Below are 25,775 nucleotides of genomic sequence, written 5' to 3' on the forward strand. Positions count from 1 at the left end.
CTTGATAGAATCCAAACCAACATCCCGTGACACCAGTGCCCAGTCACGCATCCCTGTCTTGACAGGTGAGACCCAGTCCCTCTCTCCTGCCAAGAAGCCATCAGTGACTGGCACTAGCCCCACCACCTCTGAGCAGAGCACACCGACCAAGAGAAAACTACCAATTCCAGGGGGAGTGGGCCAGGCTGTAAAGGAAGCTCCTCAAACCAGGACAGTTCAGAAAGAGGAAAATAGACCTCAGTTTTTGCCGAGCGTGACTGCTGAGGATCAAGACTCTGAGGTTTGTTACGTTTAAACTCTCTTTACGGATTCTTATAAATTTCTTTTGATATAAGTCTGGAGAATTCGGTTGTATATCAAAACAGGATACCCTAGCTGATGGTTTTCTATTTTCTTGTTACCCGTCTGACTGACACTGTAGAATGTTATTGTGAAAAGTTACACACTCGTACTTTTGCTGTAACCTTAAATTTTCAAGATTTGTTTAATCCAAGTCACGCGAGACGCAATAAAAAAGCCGCCTTTCTACTACCCCCTAAAATCTACGAAAAACATGCATTCAACATTCAGAGGAACAAAAAATTACTAAGCAGGGGGAGGTAGGGAAGAGCGCAGTGGCCTTCATTGAACATGCGTGATACACGGCCGGTTAGGAGTCCAATCTCATTCCAAGAGCCCGTGCGTTCTTGTTGAGCGGTGACGGAACGCGCGACGCTTTGGACGAAATCAAAAACCGGAACCAGAAAATCCTGGTACAGGTCCCCGTTGTATTGTTTACGGACTTTAACTGAGAGCTATGCTGGCTCACCTTCCCATTTCTCCCAGAGGTCTCGATTTCTTATTACTAAAAAAGAGAGGTCGTTAGATTAAAGCACTCGAATTCTAGAGAACTGACTAGAATTTTTATCTGCATATATTTTTTTTTCTGTAGGATGGAGTCTCCGACACAGATGTCCTTGCTGCGTTAAGTGGTGGAAATACTAAGGTTAGTGTACTTAAAAAATCATGCGAGGGTGCCACCCTCGCAAATATACCATGTAGAACTAGACTGCAAATCAGTCTGTGTGTCTCTCAGGGCAACAAAGTGCCAGGCGCGGATGAGTGGGAAGCGCGAAGCTCACGCGCGAGTCTCGCAAACTCGCAGTCACGCTCGTTCCCAGATCATTTTCGAGAGATGCGTCATGAATGAACTTTTGATAAAATACGGACTGTTAAGCGGTCTAAATTAAAACAAGATTGGTACGAATCAATGAATTAAAAATACTGCACATGTAGATTAATAGAAATAAATGGATACATCACAGTGGCAAAATCTGCTCATGGAAGCTCTCCGAGTTAATAAAACTTGTCCGGAAAAGTTTAGCTTCCTTCTACTTTGTCATGGGATTAGGGAGGGGAGGGAGGGAGGATGGTTAAGAGTGGAGAGGTCTGGGTGAGATTATGAATGGCAAACTTGAAATATTTAGATATCGGACAGTGTTTACTTCTACTTGTTGAGATTATGCGTCACATTCTGGACTCGCCGAATAATAATAACGATGATGATGGGAATATTGATGTGTTCTTTTTTCAGTTGTCAAAACCACAAACGGACCTGAAGACACCAGCGAAACAGAATGGTATGAACATTAAGCTTAAATTAAGAGAAGACAAAAACCAACCAGTGTTTTTGTTAATGAACGTATGTAATTATAAAACTGGCACGAACGAATGCAAGAGAGAACAAACGAGCGAGTGAAAGAGCGAACGAAGGAACGACAGAATGAACGAACGAATGAAGGAAGGACCGATCAAAGGACAGAACTAACGAACGAACAATCTAACGAACAAACAAAAAAAAAAACTGAACAAAACCAACGAATGATTGGAATCAATGAATGGATCAATAACCCAAAGAACGAACCAGGAGCGATTGATTGACTGATTGATTTTGTTATATTTTGTGATCAACAGAGAACACTCTGGACCTTAGTCTGACATCAAGCGGTGGAGAGGAAAATGACGACGAAGACCTGTCCTTCAGTGAGCCTCCACTTGATGACGAGGACGACGAACCGCTGACCAGGCCTAGTTCTGGGTTTTCGCCTTCTCCTCAACCGCTAACATCCACACAGAAACCTCAAGGTCAAAAGCTGGACGACAAGAAAACTGACCAGAAACAAACTGGTACGATACAAAGTATCTCTCGTGTGCACTCTGAGCCAGGTTGACTGTGTTTCCTTCTTGGGAAGGACAATTTACTCTTAACAGTTTTCCCCCCACTTTCGTAGTGGCCTGCGTTGCAGGCTACTTTGGTAGTGGTCAAGCGCTAATCCCATGCCACTTCCGTTTTTCGTTGCCTCGAGTTTTGTAAGAGTCTCAAGAGAATATATGCGAGGTGTTTGCAGGAAAACTTTCTGCAAGAAAACTGTATAAAAATAGCAGAGACAAACTAAATTACGAGCCAGGGCCGGGTTGTTGGAAAGTCGGTTAACGCTAATGGTAAAAAAAAAAAAAAAAACAGAATTAAGAGTTAACCGAGGTATTAATTTTTGTTGTATGAAAATGATTCTCACTGCTTATGTTTTGTGTAGTTTGAGATTATTCAAACTCAAAAGTGAAGGACAAACAAGATAAACAGAAAACATAGGCAATTTTACAAAAATCGTCAAGTCAAATCGGGCTTTAAACAACCCGGCCCAGGTGATTAACAGTTATTAAATTCCCAGTGCATTTGCAGGCGAACAGAGCTGAACTTATTTCTTTCGATCTTAGTTATCGTCTTGAAAATGACAGTTGAGACCTTCAATGGCGGCCGTTTTGGCGGGAACTACGCGCGAAGTACGTTGACTACTGCACTTTCCCCCACCCCTCCCCGTTCACCTCTCCGGGAGTATAGTTGGATAATAGCAAACTGTATTGGGAAGCTTGGCAAAATGCAGAGAGACCTGTTCTGGATAAGGGGTTTCTATGGACAAAGGAAGTAGCAAGACCTCTTGTTCCTTTATGTTACTCAAACAAGTGTCAAGAGTCAGCACCACTGTGTCATGAGAATCTGGCTCCAAAGGTCCTCAGAACAGTACTCAGAGCTCTTAAAATTTACATTTTCTTTTCAGCTCCTCCAAAGCTGGATTTAGATCTTGGCAGCACAGTAAGCTCCGTGTCCGATCCAGACCTCAGTGGCGCCTCAAATAAAGACACCGCCAAAAAAGGCCAACAGCAGAAAGCTGGTAAACTGGACGAACCTGCTAAACCTGCTGACGGAAGTCAAAGTGAAGGTAAATTTTTCTAAAACGCTCGAACCGCGGGACTTGTCACGTGATTCTTATCGCATGCGATTGGTTAAGAAGGTCATCCCGCGCGGTGATTGGCGGGGGCACGTTGCAGATGAATTTATTAGCAGATATAAAGCTTAGCAAGGACAAAACCAAACCTAAAACGTTGGATGTGGGCAATCGTTCGCCAAGATCTCTTGCACTCTTACCACATTGAGTCAATTTGCTATCTTACCATTTCATTTTCAATTAACTTCACACTTGGCTCGGCTGCTAATAATTCTTTTCTTTACACAGATGAATCAGCTTGGGACAGCTCGGATGCAGTAAGCCATATTTTTGCTATATTTTTTTTCTCTAAATAACTACATTAGTAAACTGTTCTTATCATAGTCACTCAATAAAATAATGGATTAACTTTGGAGGTCTCTGGGCCTACATTGTAACTCCTTTATGTTGGCTTACTTATTTCTTGGCCAATCAGAAGCCGAGTTAGTCTGGCAGTTAGAGGCATCAAAGTAGTCACGGGTCACAAATTTCATGTGCAGTTGTTTTTGTCTTTCATTGTCTGAGGAGATTGGGAAGCTAACAAACCAAACTCTAGACTTTGTTTGCCTTTAGAGGACTGCGCAAAGCGCTGGTGTCAAATTATTAGTTACCATAAGAAAGATTGTTTGATATTTAGAATTAGGCCAAGTGTATATTTAGAATTACGACAAGTGTATGGTTTGGTTACGGTCCGTTTAATGCTATTGTTGCTATACGGGTCGGAATGCGTTCATCTTATCTGCCAGATACCCTGCTTGTGGGCCACAAAATGGTAACAAAGGAAGAATTTAACAACGGTTCCAACAATTTCCAACACTAGGGTGCACCTCTTTGTAAATAGACAGTCGAGCACTATTTCGTTGTCGGAACTGTGCTCAACGATTTGATGACCGCGCGCTCGGCAGTAGTCGGAAGCTGGGAGGAGCCGCCGAACATATGATTGACGGTAGCGAAAAACGCATTTGTCGGATGAGCTTTGAATTGTAGAGTCCGCATGTTATAGAAAGGGGGAGTGATAATGTAGTTGGTTTTTCCTCATACAACCATCCACTTTGTCGTGCTTTTACTCGCATTTTGAGAAAAAAAAATGGCACATAGCCGCTCGAGTTCGTTATCTTTGTTTTCGTTTGTGAGCTTGACCTGCAACGTTTTACGAACTTCAGTTACAGTGATGACACTCGCACCATGAACACTTCTTTTACAATGGCTCTTTTTGCAAGCAAAAGCATCAGCGTTTTCCACTGCAGATCCTTTGGTTTTTATGAAGGGTTCTCGTTGGTTATCATCCAAAAAAAGATACACCAAAAATTGTCGACTGCTCATGCTTCGAGTGTCCTCACTTACCTTTCTTGTCCAAACTAATTCATAGTTTAGGATACAGTTATGTCCCTAACGATAAAATAATCTTCCTTTATTCCCAAGGATCTTCTTCCTTCCGATGGTCCCGATACCACAAGAGGCAGTAGCTTATTTGGAACTAGAAGCCCACCTCCTACCAACACGCCCGGAGATATCAAAGCTGAGAAAAAGACTGCTCCCTCCCCGCGTAAGAGTGGTGCGAACGACAGCGATTCCGAAGCCACAGAAACGGAGAGCGAGTGGGAGAAAGAGAGAGCGTTGCAAAAAGCGAAGGGCAAGTTGTCTCAAAGTGCTGGAGGAAAAGGTGAGGACGAGGAGAAGGAAAAGCAGAGGATGTTGAAATGGGAGCAGGAACGAAAAGAAAAAGAAGAAGCTCTCGCTAGAGAGCTGCAGGCAGAGTTAGAGTTAGAAATGGAGATGGAACGAAAAGAACGAGAGGATGACGAAAGGAGGAGAAGACAGGCAGAGGAAGAGAATGAGAGGAGGCGAAAAGAAGAGGAGGAAAACGAGCGAAGGAGAAGAGCAGAAGAAGAGAACGAGAGGAAGAGACGAGAAGAAGAGAAACGCGAGAGGGAAAGACAAGAAGAGGAAAGACTGCGAAGAGAACAGGAAGAAATAAGGAGACGTGAGAAGGAAAGAGAAGAACGAGAGAAAGAAGAGAAGCTAGAACGTGAGCTGCAACAGAAAGAAGAGGAAAGACTCCAGTTGGAACGTCAACAACAACAAGAACGTCGGAAACGAGAAGAAGAATTGCAAAGGATTAAAGAGCAGAATGAGCAAGAGTTGCGTATGTTTGAGCTTCAGAAAGAACAAGAACTCGAGAGGCAGAGGAGGCTAAAGGAAGAAGAAATGGAGCGACAGAAGAGAGAGTATGAGGAAAAATTAGAAAGGGAGCGAATAGCGATGGAAGAACAGAGAGCGAAGGAAGCTGAAGAACTACTTCAGAAGCAGAGAACAGCTGACGAAGAAGCAGATCTGCTGCTTCAGGCCTATCGGCAAAAACAGGAAGAGTTGTTGGAGAAGGAACGCCGGTTCGAGGAAGAGATGATACGGCGCGAAAGGGAACTGGAGGAGCGAAACAAACAAGCGGAGAGAAATCCAGTAGTGGAAGTCGTGACTGTTGAGAAGAAGGATCTGTCGCTCTCTTCTATGCCGTTGGGAGGTGACTTGGAGCACTCCAAGGAACTGGAAGAACTGGAGGAGTGGAAGAGGATGTACGAGATGAATGTAGAAAAGGAAAAGACAGCTTTGGAGGATGCTGTCAGGAAGAGGAAGGAAGAGGAACAGAAGGCCGAGGAGGCTGCGGCTAAACTGCGACAGATTCAACAGGAAGAGGAGTTGAAGAGGATCGAGGGAGCGCTACGTCACAGGCGCCAAGGAGAGGAGGTGAAGGAAGCGGAGAGGAAGCTCAAGAGGCTGGAGGTCGAGGAACAGGCTGTACAGACCAAGAAAGGTAAGCTGTAGTTTGAGGTTAAGTTAGCTGTTAATTTTACTCCTTGTCCTTGGCTCGACCCTTAAGTCTTACAATGTATTTGAGTCTTTGGATGAAACCCTCGTGTGTGACCATTCAAATGAAAGCTATTGAGCAATACTTTCATGTGGTACTGTTTATTATGCTGTACAAGGTGGTTCTAACTTTTAAATGAAAACCTATGCTCTTCAAGATCGCTGTTACTTGTAAACATGCACAGTGTATAGTTGGCCTACGAACTCTATTGGGTGTCCTGTGCTCTAGAGTCCACATCTTAGCACAACTGGGTCATTGTTTTCGTTTTGTAGTTAACGTAGAGTGAGATATCAATTATCTTTGCTTTGTATGCTAAAGACGTGACGTTTGGCTGTCTGTCTTGTTGATACTTGTTGATAACGCTGGTTCATTTAAATAAATTTACATCTCCAAGAACTCTGTTTACGAATTTCACGGGTGACCGAACTTATCGTTTACAGTACCTCGCAAAACAGTACAGCGAAGCGAAAGCAGAAGAAATTAAATTTGAACTCAAGTGAAAAGAAATCATGAGGAGTTAGGTTTCAGGAGAGTGTATCTTTCAAGTTTACAAACGTCTCAAAGTTTCTTAATGAACACTGCAGCGTTTGGCCGCTGTGCTATTCTGCTCGTGCAAAGAGCTTTCGGTGATTTCATGTTTTGTCGATCTTGTTCCTTTTGGTGTAACTGTTTTCACAAAATGTGGGGTTCTCGTTTGATTATCAGCGGCCCCGTTTAAGGTAAGCGGACATCTTAAACGATGAATGACAGTTCTTTAAGCTTTGACGCCTAGGCCTACCATGCATGATGTACGGTAGTTACAGTAAGAGTGTTTAGGTTCGATGAATTTATTACCTAGCCTACAACCGAATGCCTTTTCAAGCGAGAGTATGGGTTTTCAGGAAACTTATGCTCGCGTTGTTGGTTTTATGGAATTCAAATTTTACATAAATAATCGATTAAGTGAAAAGCATCTCTTTGACGGACAGATGCCATGAGGTTGTCCTTAATCCTTCGGAAAACAAAAACAAAAAACACATTTTAATCGCGATGTGTTTGCCTTGTGTTACAGCAGTGTTTTATTAAACTGTAACGTTTTTTGAAGCTCAAAAATAGAACTCGTCGAGGTTTATGTTTTGAACTCTAGTTATAGTTTTCGCTGAGCGTTTTTAATCCATAAATTGGGCAATTGCTTTCTTGTTTTTTTTTCTCTATTAATACAGTTTTGGAGGATATTTTAGTTTAACAAATCTTTGCATTTTTGGAGGTTTTAAAGGCAGTTAGTAAGTAATTTGGCTATGCGTTTGTTCTGTAACTAATTCTGGGTAGCGAGAACTTGCGTAAAGAAACTTTACTCGTTTTCTTGTCTTTGTAATTTGTAAATGACTTATTTTATTGTGTTATCAGTCTCGATACCTGTATTGTTTGTTGTAATCTTATTAATCTTCTCCGCAAAGGAGGCTTCAAATAGAAAAACGTTTGCCGTAGCGAAAGACTCCTAAAGTAACAAAAGTGGTACGCATAGGTTCAAAATTTAGCACTGGCCTGTAAAAAGTTATTATTATTTTTGCCGTCCAAGCTCCTCGGTCTTACTTCATAGACCTATTAATTAATAAGCAAGTAGCTCCCTGGGTTGAAAATGTTAAGAAATCTTAAAAGAGTTGCTTAGTTGTCGTCTGCAAAACAAGAACGTGAAATCACCATTCGTGCGGTTTTTTTTTAGAAAATGCGATGGTAGGCGAATTTTCTTACAGATGTACTCTCTTTTTTGCATATGAGCATTTTCGATTAGTCAGCTTTAAGAAAGGTAGTTTTAATACGGAGAAACAAACTAAATGGATCAACAAAATCGCGGAAAATTCATGACGATGTTCACGCTGGGCATCTCATCATTTAATTCCTAAATTCTCCAAACCATTTTGTAAGACAAACAAGTTGAAGGTTCTGAGAACTAAGGACTACATCATCAGGACGGACGTCCCGATTTTAAAACGAATTCTTCTTAAGGAGAATTATAAAATTTTTTGATAAGCTGTAACGAGAATTTTGTTTTTGATCTTCACAGAAATCGAGCAACTGCAGGTGAAGGACCTGGAAAGTCAAAAGAGTCGCTTAGACCAAGAAGCTAGTGCTAAGCTGGCTGAGCTGAATAACAGGTAACGACAGCTCTTGTGAAATAATTTTTGGCAAATAGGAGAACTGTGATAACGGATTTGTTTGCTAAAAGAAGGTCGTAGCTTTTTACTGGATTGTCAATGATTGTCTTAACATCAAAACCTTAAACTAAATTTAGCCAATCATAACAAAGGCAAACAACGCGTCGAACCAATCAGAATTTGAGGACAAGACATGCAACACGTACCAAGCGCGGGAAAACATGTAGCCGGCGCCAAACGCGGGAAAGCATGTAACCGTTGCTAAGCACGGGAAAACATGTAAGCGTTGCCAAGCGCGGGAAAACATGTAACCGGCGCCAAACGCGGGAAAACATGTAACCGTTGCTAAGCGCGGAAAACATGAAACCGTTGCTAAGCGCGGAAAACATGTAACCGGTGCCAAACGCGGGAAAACATGTAACTGGTGCTTAGCGCGAGAAAACTTGTAACTCGCTGCTAAGCGCGGAAAACAGGTAACCGGTCAGTCAACTAGAAAGAGAAATATAGCTCGCAAATTAAAAGCAACACAGTCAAAATTTTATAGTTCATTCCTTGAAGTTTGTATGAACTTGCGAGTCTAGGAGAGGACTCGTAAATGCAGAATTCGGTTGCGCCTTGACCGAATACCGTCTCGAACATTTGATTGAGCCCGCGAGTTTAGTTTGAGAGGTTGCTGCGCAACGTGTTGTGCCTTGTTGACGTAAAGCTGACGCCGCAACTGGCGAAGTATGAAAGAATAGTTGAATGGTTGCAGTGACAGGAACAAATTCACCAGGGAGAAATTAAGATAGTTTTTCGTGTGAAATCTCGTTCACTTTCTAATTGCCGCCAAAATTCTGCTGCTTGTTAAACAGGCATCGTCGAGCGGAACTTGAACAGAAATCGCGCCAAATACTTGAAGAGCGAGATCAGTTGAGCGCCACATTCGAGGCGACGCGACAGAGGACCACTGAGTTGAACCAAGCACCTCAAGTTGCTTTACTGTCCCCAGACAAACGCCTCAGCGTCGTCAGCTTAGCGAGCGAACCACGTGACCAGGGTGAAACTGGCAGCAGGTAGGACTGGGACGGGAACTACTGATGGTTTTCTTTTTGTTTGTCACGCAACACCCATATACGTCACGAATGTTGTTCTCAACCCAACGTTGAAGAGGAATCTTGCGTTAAGGTTTAAAAAGAATACTGCGACGAAGATCTGGAGTACTTGCTAAGCATTGGTTTTATTCAGTTGGGGAAACAAGTGGTATTTTGGCAAGTTAGCAAATTGACGCCAGTTTTCCATGCGTCTGTCCTGTTATTAATCATGCATTCCGTCATAACATTGTCAAAGTAGCTGTGGATCCACGAGGCGATAGCCGAGTGGATCCGCAGATAACAGGACAGACCCATGAAAAACTGACGTCAATTTGTTTTCTTACGATAACAAATTGTCAAATTGTCCGCTCTCGCTCGCTGACGCGTCGCACAAATTATAAATTAATGTGTCTGTCCGCTTATTGACAATGAAAATTAGCCAATGAGCGCGCAAGAATTTCTGCAGTTATCGTAAAATCTTATTTGGAGCACTCGTGGTTTCCAATACTATCAAAGAAAAGCGTGCGCCCTCGAGCTTTGCCCGAAAGTTGTCACGTTATCGAGTCGCAATCAGTTGCTCAGCGACTTCGAGACGAAAACTGCGGGCTCAATCCAGTCTCGGAGACCGGAATTCACAATCTTCTCTGACTTGCTTCCCCAGTTGTGTTGTAAAATGTCGATTTAAAAAGTTAAGCTCGATTCTGGAAAATCTGCGCAACTGTATTCTTATTATATGCTAAGGGCAAGTCATCTCTCCATCTCTACCGATTCAAGAAGATTTTTTCTAATTACTGTTTTCAACAAAGATCTCACTCCACTCGGTTACCGTAAAATATTTCCGGAAGGGGGGAGGGTAAGGGAGCTATCTTAAATGGATATATCACTCCAAGGGAGTAAAACACTTCTTGTTACAGACAGCGTGGTTGCGCAGGTTCAGTGTCGGCTGTTTTTAGCTAGTAAGCGGAGAACGGTTCACTGGAAGTCATGTATCCCTATTTTTGTCCCGAAGGAATCCTGGTCCTGGACACGATATGAAAGACAAGGACAAACCTGACGGACAGGTATGTGAAGGAGAGTCAATTATTTCAGTAGCGTTGTACAGAATTGCCTTCAAATCGAACCTAAGAAACTCTAGTTTGCTCAGGTAGGGGAACACCAGGGAAGTCATAATAAAAACCAAAAGGGAGGATTGTTAAGATTGGGTAAGATTCAGAAGGGATACGCACGACGAAATTAAAACATGTTGGCCAAAGTTTCCAAGTTGCGCGTTCTTGTAGGAACCTTTTTAAAGGGACTAGGCAAACCGGAAAGTTTTCTTCGGCAATTCTGTCATGCGCAAACAGCCTTTCGTGCGAAAGGAACGTGCGTATGAACAAGGTTTATTTGTTAGATTCCCCTCCCTACAGAACAAGTCGTGGTCTTTATTGAAAATACTTGCTTTTTGTCTTTACTTCCCATCTGCAGCCACTCACCAATGGTTTCGCGGACGACGGAGACTGGTCCGAGTCATCCGAGGAGGATCACCAAGGGCGCTACTCTCCCCTGGTTGCCTTGTCAATGAGTGGAACCAACGCAAAGCCTTCGACGGGAATTTCGCCGCCTCGGGCTCAGTCTCCCTTCAACAAAGCCTCTACTCCGTTGAATACAACGGGTGGTGCTCTGGGGACTTCCCTTAACGGTTCCTTCGCGCTTCAAGGTAGGAAGATTATTCTGTAATTCTTTGATTGCCATTCTTTAGTCCATAAATAATGGTAATAGGACTGAGTGGAGTCCAATTCGGTCTGTAATCATACGAGTGATTAACAAAATCGGACGACCGCGAAGCGGGAGTCCGATTTGTTAATCACGAGTTTGATTAAACCTAGAATTGGATTAATGTTCAGTGTTATCTTGTATAGGACAGCTAAGAAATCAGCCTATATATAAAATAAATGTCTGTGCAGAGCCTTCCTTCTTCCCATAAACCTTTTTCAGCGACTTTCTCAATCCTGCGTTTTACGTCAACGAGGTTGCTAACTGACGCGGCTTAAGTCTTTTGACTTAGTGACGATGTGCTCGTGCATTGTCTCTAAGATGAGAATAAAAACGGGCTTGTTTCGAGGCGTTTGGTAGCGCTCATGGAAAGCAAGAGTTGAGGCAATCGACAGGTAAGTTCTCGCACGCATTCCCCCCCACCACCTTAACAGTGTGGATCTGTGTTCTGAAACGTATTCATTGCACACTGGGGCCTGCTAAAAACGCCAGTATTACTCAATACATTTATTTTTCACTTGACGAGTTCTGTGGCGTACAGAGATTTGCCAGGAATCCGCGAATTGCGCGCGCGAGCTCTGAAGATCTGTTGCGTCATAACGACATTCTATGCGTCACAAAGGACAATGGAAGACTGTTTTGCATCGGTGTTTTGACTTTGTTTTTGTGCAGAAATCTGAAGTGAGGCCCTAGCCCTGTTTCATAACCTCTCACTTTTAATTTCCTTACATCGTCCGTACAGTAATTGTTTTTTAAAACGTATATTCAATCTATTTCAGACAGCCAAAGTTTCGCTCGACTTCAAGAGGCTCTTCGCGAGTCTAAACGACAAGTGGATAAACAGCGAGAGAGAATTGTGGCGCTGGAAACAAGCAGGAAACAAATGGAGGTCGACCTGTCTGAACTGCAAGAGTAAGAACTGACATGTTTTTAATATGCTTTTTAAACAATTTCGATTTGTTACTAATAGAGGGCTACTCCAAACAACTCTTTTTCCTTTCTGCCAATCAGATGCTGTATCAAAATCCCAAGTTTGTTTGTTTGTTTGCTTTGTCTGTCCATTATTTTCCGCAGTACTAATGACATGCTTTACTCTGTAGAAGCGGTCGGCGAATTTAAGGTTTTGACCGCGAGTTAACATAGAACGATCGGTTGCACGCCAACACAGCATAACAGTGTCAATTTTCCGGAAAAAAAAAAAGAAAAACCAAAACTGAGCTTAGAAAGGCACTTTACTATTTCTCTCTATATAGAGTTGATGACCTGCAAAAGTTTCTCGTGTAAAAATCTTAAAGTCGACGAGGGAAATTGTCTTCACCGAAGCAACACAACAGTCTCCTTCGAGTCTTTCTAAGTCAATGATTGTTGCAATGGAATTAAAAGATTGTCTTGGTTTCTCTTTCATCAGAAAAGTTGAAGCTCTTACTAAAGAGAAGTCTGAGTCTGAGCGACTGAAGATGGAAGTGGAAGCTGCTTACAGGACACTGCAGTATAAACACGACCAGGAGAGTGAAGCACGACGGGTATCGGAAGCTCTTCTCACTCAGTTGAAGGAACAGATCACAAGATTGGAAGAAAAACTGGCGAAGTAGGTTCAAATACGAAGTTTTAGCTCTCGATGCCTTGTCTACTTGGCATTCTGTATCGGGGTTTTGTTGGAAGTTGTTCGCTATTTTCCGTCTTTTTCTGATTTTCTTGACTTGTGAATCGGGAACATTCGGTAAACTTTTCTCTCGAGATTTTCCCATTCGTTGGAGAGACCGCACAATTAGATAAACAAGCGTTCTTTTACCCTTTTCGGATTCTTGAAGCTTTTCCAAGACTTTCCTTCTATTAACTTTTACAACTGACATTTTCAGCTTAGGTTCTGGCAGCTTGAAAATCGAAAGCAATTTGTGTAACGTTTTGTAGCATTTTCAGTTCTCGTATTTTGTAATCGGAAGCAATCGGAGAGAACGGATAGTAACGTTGGCTACGCCATTCTCCGACTTTGTCCGATTTTACATGCTTCCAAGTTAAAAACAGTTAACTCGGCCAGATACATTAGCGAACTTTCGCTGGCGTGCTCATCCAGTGTTGTGAATATTCAAACTTATCAACTGCTCACTCGCAGTGTTTTTCATTTTTCTTCAGGGAACTTGAAAACCGTCAAAACGTTGAGGTCGAGAAACGCCAGCAGCAAACTGAAAATAAATCACTGAGAAACAATTTACAACAACTGGAATCTGATGTGCGAGACTTGAAAAGAGCTTTAGCTGAAGAACAAGAAGCTCGTGCGGTACAGAACCAGTTACTGGACGATGAAAAACGAAAGAACGAAGCCTTAGTTGAAGAGTCGCGTAATCATTCAATACAGAAGAGTGAAGCTCTTTACCAACTCGAAGCTGTGGATCAAACTCGTAGGAGTTACGAAGCCAGCAGTGGCTCGCTTAGAGAGGAGCTCAAAGCCGCACAGGTGAGAAACAAGTTTGAAGTATAAATTCTCCCCACTAAACAATTTGGTGGTACATCAAGAGGTCTCTAAAGTTTGTTTTTATTTATTAGGTTGAGTTAGCCGATACCAAAGCTCGACTGGAGGCTACTAAAGCGTCCATGGGAAAAGAAATCGCACTTTTGAAGGAGAAACTGCAGAAGAAAGCAGAGAAAGTGGTAAGTGATTTTCCTTGTATAAAGAGAGTACAGGCAAACCAACAAAGATGATTTACTGCCTGTCAGAATTCGTTTAGCGCAGTTATTGGTAGACCATCCTTACTGAAACATTTTGGGCATAAAAATTACCTTGATACGTAAACACGAGTATCATTTTTAGATTATCTTATATTTCAATTCAACTGCCAGGGCTTTTCAAGTTGCAGTATTTTTTCCAGCAATACGCTGTACTAAACTTTCCCCTCTCCCTCCCCCCTCTTCTCATCCCTTCCCAAACAAACAGATTTAAGTCCTAAGGCTTCTTCGTAAGTTTAGCAGTAGATTACAAGCTCAAATTTTGTTAAGCGGGATCCAAGGAAACGCTGTCTTTTTGGAAGTGTTCCTCACAGGTGAGTCAGTGTTAAATTGCTGTTTTAACCTTACAGGCTAAAAGCGAAGAAGCCCTTCTCCAAACACGCGCGGACTTCGACTCACACGTGGCCAGCGGAAGGAATGAGCACGCGCAGATCAGCAGCAAGTTGGAAAGCGAGACACAGACGAGAACTCGCCTGGAGTCTGAAGTACGTCATGTAATTTAATGTGATGTGTATCGTTAACAATAAGGAAGCGGGACGACCTCATGAGAGATGGGAGTCCGCAGTTATGGCTCGGTTATGTTTTGTTTTGTTTGTTTGTTTTCTGTGTTGTTTTATTGTGATCTTGGACAAGACACTGTATTCTCACATTTCCTCTCTCTACTGGGTTGAAACGCACTTTCTTTTAGTTAGGTTTTGTCTCTGTATTGACAAGAATGGAACAAGACAAAACACTGACAGTCGAGCTTTTGTTTTCAGATTTCATCATTAAGATCGAGATTGGAGAAATCCGACAAAGAACTAGAAAGAGCCAGTGTCGGCAGAGTGGAAGCTGAAAGGTACAGAGCTTTCAAATCTTATAATAACCCCCGACCCCTTCCAAAGTTGGGAAGGTAGTATTTATCTGGTTTCTTCGCCTGCATTAATCCGTTATGAATGAACAATGAAGGGTTTTAAACCTGGCCATTTGTGTCTCTTACGTATTACTCGCCTCCTTCTGTAACTACGCAAGGAGTAGAACAGCACACTGTGGAATGAAGTTTATTATCATCGCCTCTGCCACCAGTGGTGCCCAAGGGATGTTGAAGCCCTAAGCCTTATGCAAACGGGAAATGCTTGGCAACTAAAGTCAAGTCAAGTCAAGTCACCTTTATTTAGGCAGGGTAGCCCCATCAGCCATGGGCTGGTATCAAAAGGGGCCCTGCGTAAAATTAAGACTACATGATAAAAAATTCAGACATTGTTTGGTGACCAAACATGAGTGGCCAAACGGTATCAAACATGTTTGATCACCGTCCATACGAGCAAACTGTTTTAAGCCAGTGTTTGATCAAATGTTTGTCGACGTTCAGATTTTACCAAACACGCGATCAAACAAGGTGTGCAAACGGCAAAATGTTCGGCCGCCAAACATTTCCCGTTTGGACAGAGCTTAAAGTAACTTGTGGTCTTTTTCTTGTGTTTTTCTAGACAAGCGCAAAATTTGCGCGATGAACTTTATCAGGCGAAGCTAAGACTTGAGAAAGAAACTGCTTCCCTGAAGGAGACAAACAAGGTACTGTGGTTAAATCGTATTGCTTATTCTCGAGCCTTCGTTTCTTTAAGTTGAGTCTCAGAGCGATTTCTCAATTTCTTACTCTATGAAGAGAAATTACTTGTTGTTTTAGTTCTGGTTTATTTTATTGCATTGTCTGTTGCCGCGTCGATCAGCAATCGTCAGTATTTTCCTTTTAAGTACTCGTCATTATTTATAGTAATGTTATTTATTGTTTTATATTTTTTCGATTTCAAAGGCTCTTATGGTGAAGCTGGAGACGGTTGAAAGCAAAGCAAGTAACCTTGATATCGAGGTAAGTAAACATTTACGGCGTCTTTGAGCATTTCATGTGTTAATTGATAAAGCATTGGAGATCACCGGAAAAAAATTTTCAGGGATGGGGGCATACTGGCGAGAACCGGGGAGTAAAGGAGACGGGAAGTCCACGGGATACTGGAAAAGAGAGGGCGGGAAACAGGATTCCCAAGGCGCCAGGAAAAACAGAACAAACCTCGCAACAATACTTAATATTTTCCGTGCAAAAAAGAGGCAAATAGGCGCAACGAATAAGGAAATGTGGGAACCGGGGGTAAAAGAGTTGGAACGTTCCCCCCCCCCCTCCCCCCTCCCTTGTCATTGTCTCTCTGACCTGACTTGGCTTACCTTTCAGCTTCAAACTGCCAATGTCATTCTAACGGAACGAGGAAGTCAACTGAACATTGTACAGCGTGACACGGAGCATCAGAAGTCTCAATTCGAAAGACTACAGGAAAAAATACGCCTGGAAAAGGTAAGCGACAATGTCACGTCATGTCCAATGGTTTGGTCACGCTATCGAATCCAACTAGTCACGTAAGAGATTCTTAGCTTGATCGACTAACGAACAGCATTTCTCTTGACTCTTAAAATAACTTCTGTTCAAGCGGTCGAAATATCAGTCAACAACAACAGTGCTTTTCAAAATCATCCTGACCAAGACGATCACATTATACGAAGTATTGATGGGTAGACAATTTTCTACCATATTAAAGGTTTCTCCATAGCTTTCTTTTCATTTAAAAGGTTTTCTCCATATTTCTAAGCGAAGTAGAACTGTTACTTATCGACGATCATTTTTCACACTCGCGTGCCGCACGTGGAATGTTGTGCCCACCGAGTTACGTACAAGTCACTCCTGTTTAGCCTCATTTAAACGTTAACTACTTCAATATTACGATAGGGCTCTAGATCCGTACGACGTTGACGACATAATAAACTGGAGAACAATCTGTCCCAGGTGCAACATAGCGATGACTCTTCTGTGCCCGCCGCCGTGCTGTTTCTAGCAATTTGAACTTCTGTTTTGTTTCCTTTTAATTCCTCTTGTTTACATATGGGTAGCTTTAGTTTAAGTCTTATAAACGAGGGATCCACTGTAATTGGCTAGGGTCTAGTGGTCTCCCTGCCTAATAAATTTTGATGTATATAAGTATTTTATTTAGTCGAAGTTAAATAAATTTTGTTTCGTTTTTTAGGAGCAAAACTCTAGACTCACTGCTAAATTAGAAGGAAGTGACCTCAAGTAAGTCATTTATAACAGTGATAATAAGCATGTGTTAGATGATTAGCCCTGAATGTCAAAAAAACTGAGTACAACCCGAGCATTTCGGAAGAAGAGTCTCCTCGAAACTACACAAATTAAAGGTTAAATCATCCATTAAGCACTAACTCTGCAGTCCGTTAGACCATCCGTTTGCTAGTCCAGGCCGTGTATCAACTTTTGGGCTTTATGTGGAAGGAGATCTGCTAATTTTTGCAGTATTAAAAAGAGCCTTGAAATTGAAATTGAAACCTGAAAATAATACGTTATCAAGGTAGAAAAGCAACAAAGAGATATTAACAGACCAAAAAGGAATAAAGATGGTTAAGACTGGGAAAGACTGAGGTGGATTAAGAACGATAAACTTGGGAACATTTTGAGTTGGTTTTTGAAGAGGCTTGTTTCATTTCTGCGTTGTTTCAGAATTTCCAGCCTTCACAGTGATTGTGACTCGTTAAGAAGGCGATTAGAAGAAAGCACTGAAAAGTTGAGAAAGCAAGAGGAATCTGCTTTAAGATCAGAGGTGGGGTTTTAATTTTTATGAATTTATCCGCGTAAGTTGTGCAGTAGTTACTTGGCATTCTCGTTATATTCCCGTTTACGTTTGGACGTCATGTTAAAGCGGTTTTGGTTACTTCCAAAAGCAACTGTTTGGTGAGTCCTAATTGGTTTATACAACTCTTGCGACAGCCAACGCTTTCTGACCAATTGGAACGAAGATGGAATTTTGGTTGGCCAATCAGTTGCGAAAGCAAAATCAATCGTGGTTTAGCTCGTTTGACGTTTCCCGCGCTTTCCGCCAGCTGCATGTTTTCCCGCTTTTTTCACCACTCCCATGCATAAGTTCTTATTGGCTTTTTTCGCTTGTCGCAGCTTCAGTGATCTGCCCTTCGATAACGTGAGTTTGGTTTTACATTTTCGCGACAGCCACTTTAACATCACTGATGTTCTTTTTTCTGTTGTAGGAGAAATTCAACGCTTTGCTTGCTTCATCCAGAGCAGATTTTGAGAAGGTACGTCACATTTTTATCCTTCAATTCAGGGAACTTGTTTTCGTGAACATAGCGAAACGTTTTTTGCATTTTGTTTGGAAAACGTTTATGAGACTAGAACTGCTTCTGTCCCAAAATTGAGGGTTTTGGATTCCAACATTCCTAATTTGATTGGTCGGTGGCATTATATTGATTGTTTTCTTGACTTTTGGTTAGTCCAGTTTTGAAACCTTGCAAAGAAACCCATCGCAGTCCTAAACGTGCCTCGAACTTCGTCCTTGAAAAGGCACAAAGTAATTTATAGAGATTTCTCCCTAGTGTGACTGCTTCTTCCCATGTTTCTCAGAGTAAACACGTTATGCAAGAGAAACAAGAAACTCTCCTGGACACAATAAATAAACTCAAGTCGGACGTCGACAAGGGAAAAGAAAAAAGTGTACAACAGAAGGCTCAAATCAGAGATCTACAACAGGTTTGATTTTGCCTCTTTTCTTTCTTCCCTTTTTATGTCGTTTTTTCTTCTTTCTCTTTTTGGTAGTCTTCAATTGCTCATATATCTGTTTGTTTGGTTGTTCAGTTGTTTGTACGTTCGTTTACCAGTTCGTCGGTTTGCTATTTTTTATTTTTTTTATTTTTTGTTCTTCTTTGTTTATTAGTAAACTCATTTACTTGTTTGAGTTTCGTTTTTGATCCCCAGTCGCCCACTCAAACTGAAAAATGAAATAAAATAATTACGCGTGTTTTATTGCCTCGTTCCCAGTTCATGCCACAGACTGGTAATGAGGCAGATACTGAAAGGATAAGATAGCTATAGATCTCGTGTGTTGTTTCATCTTTCAGGAACTTAACGAAACATCCAAGAAACTTGTTCAATCTGAAACAGCTTTGGAGATGCAAACCAAGGTATTTTACATACTACCTTCTTACTTTTAACAGCCAGTGGGTAAAATCTGACTGAAAATACGAGAAGAAGGTTAGTCAAGTCTAACTCTCCCTTCCTGGCCGGGCAGATTAAGAAGAGTCCAGGGACTGGGCTTGAGAAAATTCAGCGCAAGTGTAGTCTCCATGTGTGCGCATAAAAAGTGCGCGATATATATACCTTTTGCTGTCAATTGGTTAGACGTATTGTAGTAATATTTCTGATTTTCTTTATCTTTGTTTTAGCTCCGTGAAGAGCTGGAGGACGAGCGATCTCAGTTGAGAAGCCAGTTAATTAATCTGGAAAATACAGTGAGTTAATTAAGTTTTTTTCTTATACTGTAGACATTCCTTTAGATTGTGTGATGTAACCACGCTTTCGGCCACTCTGTCGCTCTAAGATCAAAATGGAGTTCGATCACAAGCTCGTTGTCCAGATGTGATCGGGGCTCCTCTCCAAATCATTTTACTGACAGCGGTTTTTTCCGTGTCACTTTCTCGCTCTTTAGGTAGCAACAGTGGAAGCGACGCGAGGTGAGGTGACCGGCCACGCGATGAAACTCGAGGAGGAACTAAAACACACCAAACGAGTTCAAGGAGAGACCGCTGATCGGCTGGTCTCCAGAAGCGCGGACGTAGAATCTGTCACCCGATCCCTGGTAAGCTATTAAGTTTCTTACATAAGGGTAAAGAGGCATCTACAGTAGCTGTAGTAATTCCTGGAGTACAATTTTTTTCTTTCCTTAACGATTTTATTGATGCTTGAAGCTTCGTTATGCCAACTGATTAATTTTTAAATGTAATGGTGTAGTTCGGCCTTGTTTCAACATTCGCCATCACATAATTCACTGTTCGATATTTATTTGTTTACAAATAGTAGCAACATTTGTTGCTTTAAGAATACTGAAGCATAATATCAATAATAATTATAATAATCATTCTAAAATGTTATAAAAAGGTCGTGTTTGTGTGTTAAATTTGTTAATACTGTTTTATTCTCGCAGTCCCTAGAAGAGGATGGCGAAGAACCGGTAACGAAACAACTCATAACATGAACTCCATTTACAATCGTTTCCTGGGTTGTCACGCGACGCTTTTTGTCACGTTCAAATCAACGTGTCGTGACGCAGTGCGTGACAGGCCTGGAGAATGGCTGTAAGGGAGACTGATGTTTATGATATTAAACACGATAAACTTTCTTTCCAACTATAACTTCCGTTGTAAAGTTTTCGTTGGGTTATGATTTTTTCACGTAACGTTTACGTAACTTACTTCTTATTTAACTATAAAAAACGCAGTTCTAGAAATTTTTCACCACAGTTTTCAAGATATGGCTAACCTTTCCTACCAGAACAATTTGAACAATCAATTCTTAGCAGGAGGCAATTTAAAATAAAACAACTACGTTTAAATCAATTAACATTTGTCAATTTGTTCATCCTGATTTTGTTCGAAATTAAATAATATGATTTTGTGAATAAACTCTTTTCGGGTTTTAACCGACAGAGATCGTTTTCATTGTCTACATTTACGTCCAAAAATTTCTAATAGTTTTCTGCTAGTGTGCATAATAACACAGCTATCCAGAAACGAATATTATTTATTAAACTTTATATCGCGTGGGAAAAGCTTTTGGTTCGATTTAATTGTCCTCATTTTTCGTTAAAACTTTAGCAAAATCTAACAGGATGTAAAATGTAGTTATTTTCCTATTAACTTTCCGTCTTGCCATAAAATTATTAAACAATGTCTCTAAACCCAAACCGCCCGGAGCCTAAAATCTTAAAAAAGAGCAAAGACGTAATGCGTTTTAATTGTTTCATTTAAATGGGTTCCCTTTCTGACAGCTGATTGGTTATTGAAAATTAAGAAAGCTATTTAATGCTTTTACTCGGGTATTTAATAATTATAAAGCTGTTTAAGAATTCCTTTTTAACAACGCTTTGCTTATAACTGGCGACAGAAGGATATAATAACTTTAGTTCTGCTGTAGACAGGAGGTTATGAATCTTTCTGGCCCTGCAGAGTTATAAAGAAAAGATTTACGTGTAGTCTACTTTGTTATCGTCAACTTCGCCTAAAACTGCGTCAATTAAACACAAATATATTGCGACATTTAAAATGATCTGTTTAATTGAATCCGACGGTATATAAATTCCAAAATTTTCTTTTTTAACAAATACGAGGCACGGTTTGGACTGGTTAAGGTTAAAGCAAGCCGAAAGATTCATTGGATTTTGTATAAAGCAGAAAAATGCAGCAAAACAATTTGGTACAGTGCAAAGGGTTTTTGCGTATACATAATTTGTAGCAAGTTTAGGGGAATACGGTCATCAGTTTTTAACTCGGTTTTGAAAGCTCGGAAAGAGCGAGACGGATGTATCTTAGAAAATTCAGCAATAACGGTTTGATTTTTTAAACCAGCGGTGAAAAAATGGCAGAATCCCATTAGCAAGTGAGAACAGTTAACGATGAAAATCGATTACAGCTTGCCTAAAAAACGCCTTGAAAGGTAGAGGTTCGCGTTTTTGGCAAGTTTTCCAAAAACTCTCTTAGCGTCGATAAATTTTTTACAGCTTTGAGAAATGGCCGTGGCAGTTTTTCTTTAAAAAGTCTTAAGTTGAGCTCTGCTCTGGTATTTTCTCTTGATAATGCGATTTAATCTGTGCTGGAAGTTACTTACTTACAACCGTCCAAAACTACCTTTCTTTTCTCAGGCCCAGTTAGAAAAGATGGTGACAAAACTCAAAGTGGAGAAGGCCCAAGTGGAGGCGTCTTTGAGAGAAGAGGAGGCTAAATGTGGCATGCTGTTGAAAGAAGTCAAGGATGCAAACGAGGTGAGACCATCAGCTGCAAGTCTGCTGGGATCTTTTTCCGCCATCTTGAAAAACCATGACGCGGTTACAAAGCCCGAACGTTTCTTGGTAAAATTCACGCTATTGTTTCATCTTTCTAAGGAGTAAATTTGATTTTCTTGTTCGAGAATTAACATTCCCGGTTTGTGTTGGATAAGTTGTCACGTTGACATTTCACATATCTTCTTTTAAAAACAAGCCTTACGTGGAAAACGAAATTCATAAATTTTAAACTCAGCTTGGCTTTGTCGCTCAAGGCAACGAAAGCTAATCAGGGAAATGCTATACGAGATCAATTTATCAGGAAAAAAATTTACATATCACAGATGTCAAAGCCGGCTTCGTTGGTTAGGAGTCGGAAACTATGAAATAAAAGTAAAAGTTTTGACTGTGTATATATTTTTTGCGAGAGGTTGTAAGAATTTTTATGGTCTTGTATTGCTAGCTGTTATAGTGTTCTGTAACTGTTTGTATGCTTTTGTTTCGTGATTTGATTATCCTTTATGTTAATGTAGGAATAAAATTGTAGTCATTTTGGATAACAACAAATATAATCGCGTCGGTATTTGTTTTAAAATTATGATGTCACAGTTTATTCAAACTCGCTCGCTTCTCGCCATGTTGGGGGATCTAATCGCCGTCGTTTTGAAGTTATTTCCGTTAATTTGGTGAAAAAATCTGATTAGCAAAACTCCACTGGCTCACAAAGCGTTTTAGTATTTCCTGAACAACTTCAGTACATATTTTTTCAAGTGGTTTTGATCGAAAAGAAGCGACATCTTTCTCCAAACCTTCTTCACTATCACGAAAGTTTTGTTAATGGTAAGATCTATATGCGTTTGTTGTTTTATCTAGATGTAATGTTGCGTAGTATGTTTTTTAATGGTGTCGTGATTAATTATCAGTAAAAATGCATTGCCTTTTATCGCGGTTTTAAAATCCATTGTTCTCGGTGTTAAATTATGCATTTTAATTGCCTCTGCTACAATTTAAAACCAATCGTTAACCTTTATTTACCTTATTAAAAAATATCACGCGCGGATTTAGTTAGATACTAATATTTTAAAAGACTCTAGACGCGAGAAGATTCAATTGTGTTTCGTCGCTTTCAACAACACGAATAAGTAGCTAAGCGTGAGGCGTTTGATGACTGTGTCTGCTAAGAAGGGCCGTTTTCAAAAATAGTATGTCCATAAACGTCGACAGAACGGAAAAAATCCCAGAAAAATTTGATGATAACGTGGTCTTGTTCCTTTGCCGTGGGCAAGATCGCAAGAAAGTACGTTTCCGAAAACGCGACGCTGTCCCTAAATTCAAACATGAGGTACTTCAGATGCATTGTATTGTGTTTGTTAGATTTATTTCGCTTATGAATAGTAATTTTAAAGTTATGTCTACTGCATGTCTGACAATTCCAAGTGGAGAGATTCTGAAAATGAAAAAGAAGAGGTGAGCTCGGGAAAGAAAATATGAATAAATAAAAGAGAATTTTAGTGCTGTAATTGAGACGAGAAATAGTTGCCAAGTTCGTTTAAAATACCTTCTTTTTCAGGGATTTTTTACGTCTTGTTCCGTATTTTTCTTCTGTTAAGTTACTTAATTTGAAATTCTCCTCTCGAACTATCCAACTATTCTACTTTTTAGCGAGAAGTTATTTAAAGCTGAGGCTTGCGCTGTCGACGGAAGCCAAGGTCCAAGGTTGCTAACACAGATCAGACTAGTCACCAGTCTTTTTCTTTGCCCCACAGGCCCGGCAGAGCTTGGAGAAACTGTTATCTAATGTCAAGGGAGACTCTATAGAGTTAGAAAACAGATTACAGGTATAACAGAGTTAAGTCTGCTCCTCATTCTCTCTTTCTTGTAAACTGTCTTATACTCCACTCGTGTCTCCATCTCACCTCAACTAACAATGAAAAGGAACGTATGAAATTTGGCCTGGTGATCAAAAGCGTAACGTCCACAGTTTGAACATAAACTGCTAGTTTGCTTTTTCAGAGGTGGTAAACTCCAAGTTTTGAATTTTCGTAAGTGACTCCCTCACGGCTAGCGCGTTGGACCCTGGAGTTCTGGCTTGGTTCATTGTGTTGAGTTTCCGGGCAAGACACTTGCTCTCCAATGCCTCTATCTCCTGCCATCAGTGCTACTGGCTACAAATAGCGCAACGCGGCAAAATCCTAGCCGCTTAATGCTGCGTTACCTAGGATGAGCTTGAGTTTTAGGTCATTTTGGCCTGGTTTTATTTCATAATAATGCGTGTTCTTTTTCGTTTACCAGTCTGAGTCACTCACTCGAACTCAACACGAAAGAGAGGCTGAAGAGCATAAGGAATTATGGGAAGCAGAAGTACGGTCAAGAACAAAGTTGGGTGCTAAGGTACGGTATGTGTGTTTCACAAACACAGAAATTTGACGAGGTATTGAGTATGCATTGCGTACCTACTTTTTATTTTTTTTCGCTTGCGCGCTACATTCTTCATTCGTTAAAGGCTATAGACTGATAGCCGAAAGCTAATGTTTTTAATATATTTTTAACCAGAGAACGTTCTTATTCCAATATTTTATTTATTTATTTATTTATTTATTTATTTATTTATTTATTTATTTATTTATTTATTTATTTATTTATTTAGATTGCGGAAATGGAAAAGCGACTGGACGAAGCACGAACAGAAATGGACGAGGTACGTCGTCGAGAATACTCGAATTAATTCTTTTTTTTTTTTTTTTTCAATTTTTTACTTATTTTTTAGTCATTCATTTATTTATTTTTTTGGTGTTTTTGGTTGATATTTGTTTGTTCCAATGTAGGAAAAGCGTAAAACTCGTAAAGCACTGGAGATGAAGAAAGTGTTGGAAGCTAAGTTAGAGGCCAGCGACCAAAGGTGGGTTTAAGACGTTTTTTACAAAAAAAAAAAAAAAACCTTGAATAATTCCAGTCGGGGGAAATTAAGCGTTCTATTTTTGCCAGACAAGCTTAGAAGCGCTCAAAAGGATTTCAAACTCGTTTTGTCCAATCACTAAAGCACAAGCACTCGTGTCACGTGTTCTCACGTGACAAGTGATATATGCCATGTTGCTTAGCAACCTATGAAAGAAACTGCGGGCTCACTAGATTCTCGTAGGAGAGCTTTCCCCGCGCAGAAGATATATTTTCCTCTTACACACTGAATTCTCTTATCAAAATGAATTACGAATGAGTTGAAAAAAAAAACTGAATTGTGTTCTTCATAATTTTTAGATCATCTCAACATCAAAAAGATGTCGTTGCTCTTAAAACGCAGCTCAAGTCTTACAAACGACGTTTCAAGGTAAGCTGCTCAAGGTAGAAATAAAAATTTTCTTTACTTATTGCCATATATTTCTTTTAGTCTTCGTTGCGGGAATTTCGTTACATCGGGACAACATTACACGATGGAGACTTTTCTTCATTCTTTTATATGATTAACGTTGTTTTTCTATTCCAAAGAAAAATAGGAAAAACAGATTTTGGAAATTGTAAAAATTTTCACTTCCGAGGATAACAAGATATACATTTTTTACTATAGTAGTAGTAACTTGCTTGCCATTTTTGAATATTTTGAAGGAATACGAAGCCTCAGAGAGTCGGATTCCTTCTCTGCGAGTTGAGTTTGACAAGGAGCGTTCTGCCATGGAGTCACACATTACTTCCTTGCGAAGACAGGTTCGCTTTTTTAGTTTGTTTTTGTTGTTGTTTTTTTTTGTTGTTGTTATCTCAAGGTTGGTAAGGATTTGATTGGTTTGGCCTAAATGGCCATATTCCTATTTTTAGTTTATTTCGCCTCTTTCCTGTTTTTCTGTCTTAGTTTGGAGGTTTCCATGAATTTGAAGGTGATTTTGTAATTATGAAAACAATACTCTTGTTTCCGGTTCTAATCTAGTTTTTTTCTTTTTACCAGTTGGATAACTTGAGCGAGCGGCTTCACCAAGAATCAGAAAATCGTTCACGTGTGGAGCTTTCATCCAAACAACAGCAACAAGGTGATTCTATTAGCTTTTGCCGCCTTACTGAAAGGAGCTACGTCA

The 25,775-nt window shown here is 40.5% G+C and overlaps 1 protein-coding gene across 4 annotated transcripts in view; it reads left to right on the top strand.

Moving 5' to 3' along the window:
- LOC110039661 (uncharacterized) overlaps positions 1-25,775 on the top strand; it is a 40,654-nt gene that overhangs the window by 8,953 nt on the left and 5,926 nt on the right. For 2 of the 4 annotated variants that reach the window (XM_089280874.1, XM_089280877.1), the window contains 36 exons: positions 9-280; positions 932-985; positions 1,574-1,619; positions 1,954-2,166; positions 3,096-3,257; positions 3,552-3,580; positions 4,725-6,114; positions 8,213-8,303; positions 9,158-9,358; positions 10,386-10,437; positions 10,841-11,072; positions 11,908-12,040; positions 12,537-12,716; positions 13,262-13,583; positions 13,673-13,777; positions 14,203-14,337; positions 14,611-14,690; positions 15,322-15,406; positions 15,645-15,701; positions 16,059-16,178; positions 16,903-16,949; positions 17,391-17,490; positions 17,933-17,980; positions 18,306-18,431; positions 18,800-18,862; positions 19,124-19,189; positions 19,387-19,536; positions 19,882-19,908; positions 21,595-21,714; positions 23,481-23,552; positions 24,007-24,105; positions 24,362-24,412; positions 24,540-24,613; positions 24,970-25,039; positions 25,315-25,413; positions 25,649-25,730. In XM_089280874.1, coding sequence (XP_089137000.1) covers positions 9-280; positions 932-985; positions 1,574-1,619; positions 1,954-2,166; positions 3,096-3,257; positions 3,552-3,580; positions 4,725-6,114; positions 8,213-8,303; positions 9,158-9,358; positions 10,386-10,437; positions 10,841-11,072; positions 11,908-12,040; positions 12,537-12,716; positions 13,262-13,583; positions 13,673-13,777; positions 14,203-14,337; positions 14,611-14,690; positions 15,322-15,406; positions 15,645-15,701; positions 16,059-16,178; positions 16,903-16,949; positions 17,391-17,490; positions 17,933-17,980; positions 18,306-18,431; positions 18,800-18,862; positions 19,124-19,189; positions 19,387-19,536; positions 19,882-19,908; positions 21,595-21,714; positions 23,481-23,552; positions 24,007-24,105; positions 24,362-24,412; positions 24,540-24,613; positions 24,970-25,039; positions 25,315-25,413; positions 25,649-25,730 — 5,253 coding nt within the window. The remainder of the gene's footprint in view (positions 1-8; positions 281-931; positions 986-1,573; positions 1,620-1,953; positions 2,167-3,095; positions 3,258-3,551; positions 3,581-4,724; positions 6,115-8,212; positions 8,304-9,157; positions 9,359-10,385; positions 10,438-10,840; positions 11,073-11,907; positions 12,041-12,536; positions 12,717-13,261; positions 13,584-13,672; positions 13,778-14,202; positions 14,338-14,610; positions 14,691-15,321; positions 15,407-15,644; positions 15,702-16,058; positions 16,179-16,902; positions 16,950-17,390; positions 17,491-17,932; positions 17,981-18,305; positions 18,432-18,799; positions 18,863-19,123; positions 19,190-19,386; positions 19,537-19,881; positions 19,909-21,594; positions 21,715-23,480; positions 23,553-24,006; positions 24,106-24,361; positions 24,413-24,539; positions 24,614-24,969; positions 25,040-25,314; positions 25,414-25,648; positions 25,731-25,775) is intronic. The other 2 variants (XM_089280875.1, XM_089280876.1) reach the window with 2 other exon arrangements.

This window comes from Orbicella faveolata, unplaced genomic scaffold, assembly GCF_042242905.1.
Source record: "Orbicella faveolata isolate gen_17 unplaced genomic scaffold, um_ofav_v1 contig_48, whole genome shotgun sequence".
Taxonomy (NCBI): Eukaryota; Metazoa; Cnidaria; class Anthozoa; order Scleractinia; family Merulinidae; genus Orbicella; species Orbicella faveolata.